This window comes from Populus trichocarpa, chromosome 15 (assembly GCF_000002775.5).
Source record: "Populus trichocarpa isolate Nisqually-1 chromosome 15, P.trichocarpa_v4.1, whole genome shotgun sequence".
Taxonomy (NCBI): Eukaryota; Viridiplantae; Streptophyta; class Magnoliopsida; order Malpighiales; family Salicaceae; genus Populus; species Populus trichocarpa.
In genome coordinates this window covers 14,125,447-14,138,883 of record NC_037299.2, presented here as the reverse complement: position 1 = coordinate 14,138,883, position 13,437 = coordinate 14,125,447, and the positions used below count along the sequence as shown (strand labels likewise).

The 13,437-nt window shown below is 35.8% G+C and overlaps 3 protein-coding genes across 3 annotated transcripts; 1 reads left to right on the top strand and 2 right to left on the bottom strand.

Moving 5' to 3' along the window:
- Positions 1–302: 302 nt before the first annotated feature.
- On the bottom strand, positions 303–2,176 carry LOC7476764 (probable rRNA-processing protein EBP2 homolog). Its single transcript, XM_002321811.4, has 2 exons — positions 2,043–2,176; positions 303–1,427 (listed from the first exon to the last, which is right to left on the bottom strand). Exon 2 carries the CDS (start codon positions 1,416–1,418, stop codon positions 516–518), a length of 903 nt encoding a protein of 300 aa, XP_002321847.2. The 5' UTR covers positions 1,419–1,427; positions 2,043–2,176; the 3' UTR covers positions 303–515.
- Positions 2,177–3,306: 1,130 nt separating this feature from the next.
- LOC7481831 (enolase) lies at positions 3,307–7,162 on the top strand. The gene is made up of 17 exons (XM_002322384.4): positions 3,307–3,558; positions 4,029–4,092; positions 4,208–4,272; positions 4,371–4,418; positions 4,508–4,594; positions 4,716–4,796; positions 4,887–4,988; positions 5,071–5,151; positions 5,242–5,316; positions 5,450–5,512; positions 5,588–5,668; positions 5,784–5,978; positions 6,107–6,157; positions 6,253–6,341; positions 6,426–6,477; positions 6,666–6,722; positions 6,846–7,162. Exons 1-17 carry the CDS (start codon positions 3,493–3,495, stop codon positions 6,924–6,926), a joined length of 1,338 nt encoding a protein of 445 aa, XP_002322420.1. The 5' UTR covers positions 3,307–3,492; the 3' UTR covers positions 6,927–7,162.
- A 1,108-nt stretch (positions 7,163–8,270) lies between these two features.
- On the bottom strand, positions 8,271–13,135 carry LOC7476763 (peptidyl-prolyl cis-trans isomerase FKBP53). Its single transcript, XM_024585972.2, has 11 exons — positions 12,988–13,135; positions 12,662–12,735; positions 12,205–12,437; positions 11,903–12,042; positions 10,897–11,263; positions 10,564–10,728; positions 9,905–10,181; positions 9,183–9,270; positions 9,060–9,101; positions 8,927–8,975; positions 8,271–8,660 (listed from the first exon to the last, which is right to left on the bottom strand). The coding sequence occupies exons 1-11, from the start codon at positions 12,998–13,000 to the stop codon at positions 8,579–8,581; spliced, it is 1,530 nt and encodes a 509-aa protein (XP_024441740.2). The 5' UTR covers positions 13,001–13,135; the 3' UTR covers positions 8,271–8,578.
- Positions 13,136–13,437: the final 302 nt, after the last annotated feature.

Below are 13,437 nucleotides of genomic sequence, written 5' to 3'. Positions count from 1 at the left end.
TTCATGATTGCTCACCAACTGCAGTTGATTTTCATTGGATACAGATAAAAAAGAAGGAACAAGGTGAGATGTATTGTGATGGATGGGATGAAAACGATAAAAGGTTAACTGCCAAGGAAGCAGGCCTTGATTGTTTTCACATGAAACAAACGCCAAATTTCAGTGAAAATAGCATGCCCAAACTGGATAATGAAAGAGGAATTATATGAAGCTGCAACGCAGGACAGGCAGGAACCGTGCAAGACTAGATGAAATTCAACGGCTTGAATGTAATGTAATGACGAATCGATTGAGATAGATGATAATAGAAAATCATGATTCCATACCGGGATCTGGACAGAATCGCCATAGACAGTGTAAAGGAAATTAGTACTTCAATCAAACAAGCTTAAAGATTACACGAATTAGAGGGAAAAAAGGGATAAGCTCAAAACCCTATTACAAGCCCTTCCAGAAACAATTGCAAAGAGTTTGTAGCTGTAGTCTTTAGCAAAGCAAAATCAAACAACAGTTTATCACCTCTTCCTTTTCTTATTTCCGGCAGCACTGCCTTTCTTGGAGCCTCTAAAATCATCAGTGGTGTCAGCAGTGTTCTGCTTCTTTAAACCTTTCCTCCCTCCAAATCCAAATTTGGAATCCCTTGATTCCCTCTTGAATTTTTTCTTTTCTGGTCCGTTTTTCCCCTTCTTCCAAGGTTGTCTCCCCTTCCCTCCAGACCGATCTCCTGGAGACACCCCTGGCCTCTTCTTGTTCGACCTTTCAAACACTTTTCCATCTTCAAAGGGCATATCCAACTCACCATCCTTGTCGCCTCCAGCAAACCCACTTTGTTTCCTCTGTTTCCTCCAGTTCTTAACAGTCTCTATCGCTGCCTTTTTCTGTGCATTTCTCTCTTTCTGCTTCTGGGCCTGAACCTCTTTAGCTAGTTTCTTAGAGTCTCTAGCTTTCCTTCTCTCCTCAGCCTCCTCAATGCTTCTCTTCTCTGCCAAAAGCCGGCCCTTCACTTTCTCCATATGAGTATCCGACTTTGCCATCTCAGCATAATAATCAGGAGGCCTGAGAAAAGGAATCCCCATCGACTCTAGCTTAGCATATGCCTGCCTTGTTCCCTCTAAGGCTTGTGTGTAAAAAGCAAGCTCTCTGGTCAGGTCATCATTCACGTCCACCTCTTGCTCTTGATTGAAGTCGATCACAAGTTTGTGGATCCATCCAACATTCTCTGGCCAACTAATGTCTTGAAGCTTGTCAGCAAGACCATCTCTATTGAATATAGCATTTTTAGATGGTTCAGGCAACTTCACATCTTCATCCTCCGATTCTGACTCAGATCCAGACAATTTTTCATCAAGATTATCCATTTCATCATCTGTTATCAGCTCCTCATCAGACAGGGTCAATTCTTCCTTGTTTACCACCATTATACAAACCTATCACAATCCAAAACCGAATTACAATTAATAAGCACACCAATATCCACTCAAGCATGAAAATAGCAGATATTACTCATGGATATCAATACATAAACTCAAAATTAAGCTAAAAAAGGTACCAAAGAATAACATAGTGACAAGTTCTCCTCAATCAAATTGGATTCAGATACTTCTACAAAGTAAATTGGCGCTGGTATACAACCCCGGATAAAGCAAACCACCAAAAAACACAAAACTCAGATTGGCTCAACAAATCAAGATTAGATAATCCAATTTAAATACTTAACCACCAAGAAAAACCCTTAATTTATGCAATAAAATTCGCACTAAATTGATAACAAGACCATCAAACAAATACAGACAGAGCCTAAAATCAACAAACTCTAATGACCCAATTCAAAATTCTTCAAACCCAGATGCTATTTTAGCATAAAGTTTATTACTTCCAACAAAAACAAGCTAAAACACTACTTAAAGCGAAAAATCGAAGATGCAGAAAACGGAGCCATTAACTATACAAAAGCAAGCTGTTTCGATATAAGAAAAAAAAAGGTAGCGTGAAAGAAACTAAGCAGGTTAGGTTTAGAGAAAAGGAGAAAAGAAACAATTTACCTTGTTAGAGAGTGAGGGAAGTTGAGATTCGTTGAGAAGAAGATTATATTGTAGAAACTGCAACCTAATAGGGTAGCAAGAAGAAGCCTGAGTAAAACCCTAAACCCTAATTTGACTGGGCACCCCTGGGCCTTAGCCCAAACCATGTACGATTTAATGGGCCCTCGATGAGCCTTACATGTGGTCTTGAAATTTTTTGTCACGAGGTGTTGTGTTGTTTTAGAAAGTAGTTGATATTAGGGTGATTAAATTAATTAAACTATCTATAATATTTATAATAACCGACTCGAAATTAATTAAAACTAAAAGGTTTATTAAATTTTCTATATAACTTTAATTATAAACTAAAAACTCATTAAATCAAAGTTCAATAAAAAAAATAACCCAACAAGATACTTTTTAATTTAAATTAAATTTATTTGATTTTAACAAATTTAAAACCAAACTGAGATTAAAGTTTTTATTTAGTTCAGTTTATTTTAATTTTTTTAAAAAAAATTAAATCTTTTGGTCCATCCCTACTTGATATTTTCATGCCTTTTTCTAATTATAATCTTTCAATCCAAAATATTTTTTATGATAAATTCTATGGTATAAAGCTTTTATTTAGCAATGAAATGCCGAGTTTAAGCACTTTTAACCCCTAAATTATTGATTTAAAGCTTTTGTTTTTCATGGGATGGCTATTGGGGGATGTTAATTGTCGGCAGTAGGTTACATGTTTTTAATTATATTAATTGTATTTAGTTGTGTTTTAAAAATATATTTATTTTAAAAAATATTAAATTGATATTTTTTTTAATATTTTTTTATAATTTTAATATATTAATAATAAAAAATTTTAAAAATTATTTATTTCCAAGTCAAATCACCTTTAAAAATTATTAAGCAACGTAATTCCAAACACGCTTACTGAGATATATTATCCCACCAAATTTATTTAAAAACTACGTCGTTTTACTAAAAAAAATTAAGACTATAAACACCCTTTCTTTTGCAGGACTTTTGTCGGCTGGAATGCCTTCCCTTCCAAGTGGGCAGATAAAAAACAAGGGGCGGGCGCCGCGCCCATGATCGCATGGATATCATCATGCATTACTGGACCGCCCACAGTAATATCTTCAACTTTTTACCCTACGAATTTTCAAACAAAAAATTCCCCGCATATTCCCCATTGGATGCAAGACCCCTGCCGCCGATTGGGCCCACTCAACCATAAAGAGCCACGTCTCACGTGATGATCGAGAAACCAATCAAACCATCCACATCAGATCTTGCCTCAAATGTTCAACGGCTTTGATCTTACCTCCCGTGGTTATTTCCCCACGTTAGGACTCAATAAATAAAACCTACTTACGCCCTAGTTTCAGCATCTCTGTGACTGTCTCAGGAAAAAGAACAGAAAAGAGAAACCTCAGGATCATCGAAGTGTTGGAACATCAGATCAACAATGGTAACGATCAAGGCTGTTAAAGCTCGTCAAATTTTTGACAGTCGTGGAAATCCCACCGTTGAAGTAAGTCTTTCTTGATTCAATTTTAGTCATCCAATGATAACCCGTCATTTTTTCCTCTCATTTTCGATGTGTTTTTTTGTTTTGTACCTCGTTTTTTCATGTTTGATGTTATTTTTGGATGTTAAGAAAAAGTGGGGCAGATAAAATCTTCAGTTTTGATATTTTCTTGGTAATAAAAGAGGAAGCTTTTGCAAATGCGTTATTGAGATGTTTTGGGATTTCTTTTTGTGCTGGCAGTTGCTGTTGTTCTGATCCTTGTTTTTTAAAGTTTGATGTTTGGTTTGGATGTTAAGAAAAACTGGGTCAGAGAGAAAGTTTGGTTTTGATGCTTTTTTGGGATTAAAAGAGGAAGCTTTAGTGGAAAGCATGACTGGGATGTGATTTTTGAAGTCCGTGCTTTCGTTCTGTTGGTGGTTTCTTTTGTATGTTTTTTTAGCTGATGAAATGGTGGGTTTTAAAATAATAAACAGGCTGATATTTTGCTCTCTGATGGAAGCTATGCTAGAGCTGCCGTTCCAAGTGGTGCTTCCACTGGTAAAGATTATTACTTTTTGTGTATTTCACAAGTTCCTGTTCAAGATTTATGTGGTATGTATGTATTACTGTTTACTTGATCCTGATCTGATTTTGTGTAATTGTGTGTAAAAAGGTGTCTATGAAGCTTTAGAGTTGAGAGATGGAGGATCAGATTATCTTGGGAAAGGTGTACTTAAGGTATCTGCAGATCATGTTCTTATGTTCTCGTGTATATTGGCCGTACTGGCTATGGAGATTGTTTCTTAATTTTCTTTTTGTGTCGTGATGATGTTCAGGCTGTAGGGAATGTCAATTCTATCATTGGACCAGCCTTGATTGGCAAGGTAATATATGGAAATTCAATTTTTTATTTTCATTATACATGCCTTCAATCACAAACAGTGATTGATGATTGATGTGGGTTTTCTTACAGGACCCAACAGAGCAGGTTCAAATCGATAATTTCATGGTACAAGAGCTGGATGGAACTGTTAATGAATGGGGTTGGTGCAAGCAGAAGGTTTGTTTAATTTCTCATCTCATCAACATTCTATTTTGCTCGTAGAGAATCATTTGTTTAATCTGTTAATGACTGGTAACTTATATTCTAATTGAGACCCCTTTTTTTTTAATTATTCCAGCTCGGAGCAAATGCTATATTGGCAGTGTCACTTGCTGTTTGCAAAGCAGGTGCAATGGTTAAGAAGATCCCTCTTTACCAGGTATATATGCTGTGCTAGTGTAGTCTGCTGTTCTATTGTTTCATTGTAATCCTTGGGGGGTTCATTATTGTGATATCATTTATCTTGCAGCACATTGCAAATCTTGCTGGAAACAAGACCTTGGTTTTGCCAGTACCTGCATTCAATGTCATCAATGGAGGTTCCCATGCTGGAAATAAACTGGCAATGCAGGTAATTTTGATGACGAACTCACGTGGTTAAATGGCTTTTCCCCTTTTTTAAGGTGCTTGCCTTTAACATTGTCTTTCAACAGGAATTCATGATTCTCCCTGTTGGGGCATCATCTTTCAAGGAAGCCATGAAAATGGGTGTAGAAGTGTATCATCACCTGAAGGTAATTTTATGGTTCTTAAACTTTATTCTCTTTTATGTTCAATTCAAATTACCACTGGCTTATATTGTAACTTCTTGCATGTACATACAGTCTGTGATTAAGAAGAAGTATGGACAAGATGCCACCAATGTTGGTGATGAAGGTGGCTTTGCTCCTAATATTCAGGTTTGTTAATGCTACTACCTACCTGTTCATGTTCTAATTGTTGCATTGGAACTGCTAGGTCTTGCTGGTTATCAATTGGGTTTGAATTAAACTGGGCGAGTAGTGGTAAACTTGAACCGTGTCTTATGTGTAGGAAAACAAAGAGGGTCTTGAACTGCTCAAGACAGCGATAGCCAAAGCTGGATATACTGGAAAGGTTGGTGTCCTTTCTGATGTTAACGTGCTTTATCATTCTCTTGTAATCTAATTAATTTCCTGTGTCTCATGCTAGGTTGTGATTGGGATGGATGTTGCTGCGTCAGAGTTTTATAATGACAAGGACAAGACCTATGATTTGAATTTCAAGGAAGAGGTAATCACATGTTTGACAACCAAATGCTTCTTTGTGCCTGCTTAGAATGATTGCATTCTATTTAGAAGGTTGGATTTAAACTTGTGACTCTAAGCCTATTATCTATCTGTCTCAGAACAATGATGGATCACAGAAGATATCTGGAGACAGTCTAAAGAATGTATACAAGTCATTTGTGGCTGATTATCCAATTGTGTCCATCGAGGATCCATTTGATCAAGATGATTGGGAACACTATGCTAAGATGACTGGTGAAGTTGGTGAACAGGTGCAAATTGTTGGTGATGATCTACTTGTCACAAACCCCAAGGTGATTCTGGGAGCTAGTTTAAAATATTAACCTCGGGGCATTAATGCTCAGCTTTGTATAATGTGTGATGAGATAAGCACATTTTCATATTGATTGGGCTTATAATTAAATGTTTGATTTTGTTGCAGCGTGTGGAGAAAGCAATTAAGGAGAAGTCCTGCAATGCCCTTCTATTGAAGGTATTATCAACAAAAAATATTATTTTAGACGAGGCATCCTATTATATTGGAGCTACCAACTCTGAACAGTTTTACCTTCTTACACAATTTATCAGGTGAATCAAATTGGTTCTGTAACTGAAAGTATTGAAGCTGTGAAAATGTCTAAACATGCTGGCTGGGGTGTCATGGCAAGCCACAGAAGGTACATCCTTGTTTTTTTGTGGCTTTGATTAATTACTTTTCCACCGATGAACATTTCTAAAATGGTTCACCTTGTTCATTGCAGTGGTGAAACTGAGGATACTTTCATTGCAGACCTTTCAGTTGGATTGTCTACTGTAAGTACTAGGGCATTTCCCAAGTTCTTGCTGTTTTTGTTTTTTACCTTGCCAAATTATGTGCTCTTGTTATTTTGCCTCCAATTAAAATTTTTGGAGCGCGTGAGTTGCATATGTTGATGTATTGCTAGACTGTTGCTGGAGGCTTGAGCTGATGTTTACCCTCTTTTCTTCCTTCTTCACAACAGGGACAGATCAAGACTGGAGCTCCTTGCAGATCAGAACGTCTTGCAAAATACAACCAGGTAGATGGACATGTCTTTCAACTCTTGACCATCAAGAAGTGTTTTTATCATCTCTTGACTTCTCTCAACTCTGCGATCTGAACTAATGGTGATTGACCCCCCCTGGTATTTTTCTAACTGCAGCTTCTCAGGATAGAGGAAGAGCTGGGATCTGCAGCAGTATATGCAGGAGCAAAATTCAGGGCACCAGTTGAACCTTACTAAAGCGTTACCAGTCTTACTGAGCAAAATTCAGTACCTCTAAATAAGCTCTTGAGCTTCGTGCTTGTACTTTGCAGCATATTAGTTTTTGCTTGGTAGTGAAGGATGTTTTTGCCATCGCGGCTAGTTACTTGCATTACCTGAGGGCGTGAGTTCTGGACGTTTCCCAGTGCTGGTTTTTGTTTTGATTGTTATTAATAATATGCTTGAACTGTGAGTTATCACAGAAGTTTTGAGTATGTTCAAGTTCTAACAACATATTTTCCATGACATGCCTTGCACTTTACCTCGTAAAAATCAGTTTTTAAGACTATCTTAACAACCATGATCTGTAGAACTTTCTCTATGTAAACGACTGGATGGTTTCAAAGTTGCCCTTGTCAGCTCCTATGAATATGCAGAGCTTTTATAAACAAGAATTTTCTGAAGGGTGGTACTGATTGTTTTTGGTGCATGGTCTGAAAATAAATAAATAAAAATTGTAAGTAAAAAGAAATGAAGATTTAGTGCATCAAGGTTACACAATAAAAATTTTAAAAATGAAGAAATTTTTAATTTTTATTAGATGAGATGTAATAATAATAATACAAAAAAATTGACTTTCTAATGGTACAATGACCTGTATGCTGGTTGAATCGATTTGGCACTCGGTGAAAACATGGTAAAATCTAGTCGTTTTTATATATTTTTTTTTAGTTAGTTATTAATTTTATAAATATTAAAAAAATATTTTATTTTTTTAATATAAGATTTGAAGTATTTTAATATATATATTCTATGTTTATAAGAAAAAATTTATTTTTTTTAATGTGAAATAAAAAAAATTTTTGGTTTAAATACTTGAATTTAAAAGGATAATATAGTATTTTTTTAATGTGAAATAAAAATTTTTTTAAAATAATCTTTTAAATTTCATTATTTAAAATATATATAATTTTTATTCATATAAATTATTTTTTAATTTTTTTATATAAAATATTAAAACTTCAAATATTTTTTTAAAATTTTTCTAGCTAGATCAATACATATAACCCGAAACCTAGCTTCTTAACCAGGCTAATTTTCACGTCAAGTTTAATAACAATAACATCCTTGACTATAATAAATAATAAAGGTGTACGGTGATAGCAGTTAATTTGAATTTTATTCTAGCATTTGAACATAAGAAATTGTAATTGAAACCCTAAACTTTTATCATTTGAAACTCCTCATGTGGTAAATAAAATGATACCCCACTCATAACACCGTTGGTCTGTCGCCCTGAAGTGCCCTTTAAAATTGTTCTTAATTATACATGGCTTTACGTGTATATATCAAAAGGGTTGGGAAACAAGTGTGCAAGGATACTGATTAAGAAACATTACTAACAGCATATGAATCTACATGATTAAGAGAAGAAAAACGGTGGGGTTCTTTCTCAAGGTATTAAACAATTCTTGTTACTACAGTGAAATTACAGGTTCAAAAGATAATTCACTGCAGAAACAGAATCAGCTAGTTTTTACCAAAATTTTTGCTCACAGCACCCTTCTTGACACTAAAGATTATGTGTTGGGGGTGAACTTGCAGTTTTGTAACACAAGCCTGCAATTATAACACTGAGCGATCAAAAACCAATGACTTCAAAAGCCGAAAAAGAGCGCATAAAAGGATGATCACCGAACGTTCACCAACTCAACATCAAAGACAAGCCATGAGTGTGGCGGTATTTTCCCACCAGCACCCTGTTCTCCGTAACTGCATAAAATATTACACAGTAAGTATACTTTGGCAGGGAAGGAAGGCTTAATAAAGAAGATTTCAACAAATTTCAAAAACCCTGCTTCAAGGGTTTAACAGATGGACCCCAAAGGCAAAGAATTCGATAGTGAACTTATGTCATGCCATGCGGGAAGCAACAGATAAGGCATTGGATTAGGTATTGTCCAAAAGTAACCATGCAGATCAAATCTAATGAACTTAGCCAGAGTGAAACAATCACTGATGTGGTAGCTATAGCTTACCCCATCGATGGTGGAATTGTGAGTCTCCTTTTGTCACCAACCCGCATGCCTGAGGGTTAACACATATAAACATGTAAATATACGGATAATAAATTAAACATACAAGTTAATTCTTAATCATTAATATGCCTACCATTAACTCCAACATCCCATCCCTTTATGACTTGTCCGACACCTGCATGATCACATGAAAGTAATTTAATCATCACAAAATCAAGCATTTGTGATCCATTGACTACAGTCCAAATTGTGGTACCTAGGCGGAATTTAAAGGGAGCTCTTCCGACATTAGAGTCAAATATCTTGTCATTCTTCTTCAGCTTACCGATGTAGTGCACACTGACCTGAAACTCAAAAAACAGATAGTTTCAGTCGATTGGACAACCTTTTGCGTCCTGTTAACCAATAACTTCTGGGAAAAAAACACACCAATTAGGTTTACTGTAAATATGGGTGAACTTGCATCTTGCTTGTATGAAATCATCAACAATACAGCAAGCCAGTAACTGACAGAGGCAACTCAGTAACATGCCATATAAGGTGACAAATTTGAACATTTCAGAACTGAGTCTAGATATTCTAATGATTCAGAAAGATTTAACTCTTACAAAATTGATGAAAAAGGGAATATTGATTATCAAATCAACCCGTCTATCGGTAAAAAATGATGGAAAATTTATTATGTATCAAAACATAAATATTTTATTGGTTCATAAGAGAAAACAACAAATTAATCAAAGATACAAGAAAAAAAACTACATTGATAAAAAGAATTTTACCGAATCTATTGTAATAAATCAAAACTAATTCAAGCACCAATTACAAAAACAGTGCTTAATTTTACCACAGTTAACCGATTTCCTCTATTTGGAGTGTAATGAGCATAGAAAAAATAAATTAAGCAAGTGCTTGGAAAAAAATTTGACTTTGCCTTTGCAGGCTGGTTGATCAATAGTCAAATACGAGGCAAAGAGCTACCTGACTCCCGGGAGAAGCACGTTTACCATCTGGTTTTCCCATTGATAATTCTTCAATAACCAATCCATTTGAGAAGGTTCTAGCTTGTGAAGACTTGGTTGTAGATTGCTTATCATCGGAATCCAACAACGATTTGGCTTCACCTCCCACAGCTGAAACAGCTTGTTCCTTAGTTGTTGTTCCACTATCCTGGGCCTTCTTCTTCTTCTTCTTTTTCTTCTTTTTTTTATCAGATGATTCTTCACCAGGCATACTACCTGCATCAGTGTCAAGGCCCCTGCAAATGGGTTCAGTAGCAACATATTTAAGTAAAAGCTAAAAAATAATACTAGCAATCAGGCTACCATAAAAGCCTCCATTCACCAATACCAGCATCCATGCATCCATTCATGCTAGAGAGAGACAGGGAGAGAGATGAAAAAATCCTAAGCCATTTCCCGTTATTGTGAACCTTTCAATGTGTGTGGTGAGATTATTTGGAGAGAAACTCCGAGTTTAAAAACAGAGAGTTCACATGCTTATTAAATTAGACTGGGACCAGGCACATTTCCACATTCAATGACACATGGACACACATCATAAGAATGGACATATTTGCATCTTTGACAGGCAACAGTAACAACATTCCATATTGCAAAATAATAGACTATGGTTCTCACCTCTGATTGCGTTTGTTTCCATCGGTAGAATCCTGCCTTTTCACTTCCTCAGGCTTGATTTCATCTCTAGAGGCATTGTTGTTCTCTTCCTTGTCATCCATTTCATCAATCTTTTCCTCTGCACCTTGTTCTCTCTGCTTCTTCTTCTTCTTCTTCTTTGTTTTGCTGCCATCAAAAGTCAAGAGCCACTTCAGAAGATAGAATTGACAAGTCAAATGTAAAGCAAACTCCCTGCTCTTGGAAAGTGCAGCCTAATAACACAACCAAGCTGTCCCCTAAGAAAAAATGAATATTTTTTTTTTGAAAAAAACACCCAGTTATGGATGGTCTCACCTTTCTGGTTGACAGTCTTCATCAATGCTTTTAACCTTTCTCTTTTTTCCAGTAGTGTCATCATTATCCTCTCTATCTATCTTCTTCTTTGTTTCTTGGGTTGTTTCCTTATCTTTTTGTCCATTTATTTCTGCTTGGGGCTCCTGAACAGTAACTTTTCTTTTTGCCGAGGAAGAAATTGGAAAACCATCTTCATCTTCACTTTCCAGAACTGAAATACCTGCATCCCTCTTAAGAACAATTTGTCGTTGGGAATTGTTTTGGTCTTCCTGGTCACTTGATTGATTATTCTTCTTCTTCTTTATTCGTTTAGACTTGCCATTTTCTTTTTTAGGTTTGTCATCTTCAGTTATCTCCTCAATTACAACTAAAATAAGGAGCAAATTTAAGGGAAGAAAACATCTTTGGTTAGTTGCTGCCAGTAATCATAAAACTCAAATACCAAGCGTCCCAGCAAGCACATTTGACATAAATTTAAACAGCCACCAAACATTGGAAGCTAGACGAGAACAATAGATTATGAACTCTTAGTGAAGTAAATATGATATATTGTGACAGAGCAGAAATGTTATGACATTATGTGGACAAGTTTGAGGTAAATTTTCTTTGGCGTATATAAACATATAAAATTCATTAACTAGAATTACCATGTCTTAAAAAATCTTCGAGTTTCAAAACATTCTGAAGCTTTCCTCCTAATCTTTTTTACTGATATTTTGAACTATTTATATCTTGCAGAAATATTAAACAGCCAACAGTCTCCACGTACTAATACCAGCAGAGATTTATTTGGAACAGAACTCCAAATATATGGATGCATTCTGTGGCACCAGCTCCAGACTTAATGGCCATGTTGGAACTAGATCAAGTATTTCATCATACAAGTATATAGTCACAGCTTTTAAAACTCGTTTAGAAGCTATATAGACCTCAAAGAAACAGAATAAGGGGAAACGATCCTTGTGAATATAAAGATGAAACATATTTAATCAAATTATCAAATTACCTCCACCATTGGGAACAGGCGAGGGGGGGTAAATTTGAAGATCATTGTCATCATCAATGAAGTCATCATCATATTCATCATCATAATCATATTCGCTGGACTCGTCTGATTCCGTGTCAGCAATAGTCTCACCCGAATCACTTAAAATTTGTAGAATTAAGAAGAACAGAGTAATGAAAAAACTTAATTCAGCCGAACAATTTTGCATTGACTTCAAAATAACTATAATTACTTGAGGTGGGTGGGGGAAAACAACAATAACAACTAAAATACATGCCCAGAAAAACTAGTGAAAAGGATACTATTCATATTCATCTCGGAGGTGATCTCCTTTTTCAGAATCAAAATAACCACAAAGATGAATGCTTCGTGGTCCAATCACTGAGAACGCTACTAACTCATCAGAAAATTCAAGATTCAAAGAGCAACTTTCAGCTTTCCCTGGTAGCAATGAACATAAGAAAATTGGACTCTTGTGTCCAACTGAACACTGGAGTATGCACCTTTCTTCTGACGAGCCAAGGCCCAAAGTTGCCTGAATTGTATCACGACGCAAATCAACAACTCAAGAACAGAAATGTAATTAAGAGATGATCCAGCAATATAACAACAGCCATTCCACAACAAACCAATTGTGGAAGGCCAACACTAATGTAAACCTCAAAATATAAAAATGTATGCAATTTCACGATCTCCTTGCCATTTAAATTTTCAAAGCTCGGAAATAATAATAGAATGGATTGGCCTAGTCATACATACCTGTGTTACCCGAAGATTTCCTTGCACATCATCAGAGTGATAAGGGTAAGGCTTGCCTGGTTTCACTTCAATGCCTAAATAGCATATCAACACATAAAACATCAAAAACAACATTCAACGACCAAACCAATTAAAACCTCATCTCAGTATCAACATTCCAAATTTTACAACAAAAAGACAAACAAAGAAGGAGGGAAAAATCCGATTACGGATAAGACAATTGCCCCATGATTTCTACGCAGCCAAACACGTCAAGAAAATGGAGTAAAGCATGAAAGGATGACAACCATTAGTTTCAGTAACTGGAAATTGATTGAAATACATACCCCAAAAGCTCATCGTTTTGTTCTCTGGTTCGAAACAGCTCTCTATCTAAACCCAAAACCCTAAACGTGCCTTTACTCTTCCTTCTAAAAACCTCAGCTCCCGTGTTTTAAGAGTTTAGGCTGGTGTCAAGGGTAACACAGAAAGTTCGTGATACGTAATTGGAATGATAACACGTGTTTCTTTTTGCCCTTTCCCTGTTTTCTTGTTTGTGGTGATTGGCCCATTGGAAAAAAGAATAGCCTCGGGGAAAATGGGCTTTGAACAGTGATTAAATTGGTCCATTGAGTATGTAGATGATGATGGTGCTATTTTAATGAGGCCCGTTTAGACCCAAATACGAAACACATTTTGATTACATTTGTCTGACCCGGAGACTTCCTCATTAAATCAATATTTATAATAAAATAATATTAACTTTTTTTAGATTAACCATGATATTAAAAACTTGA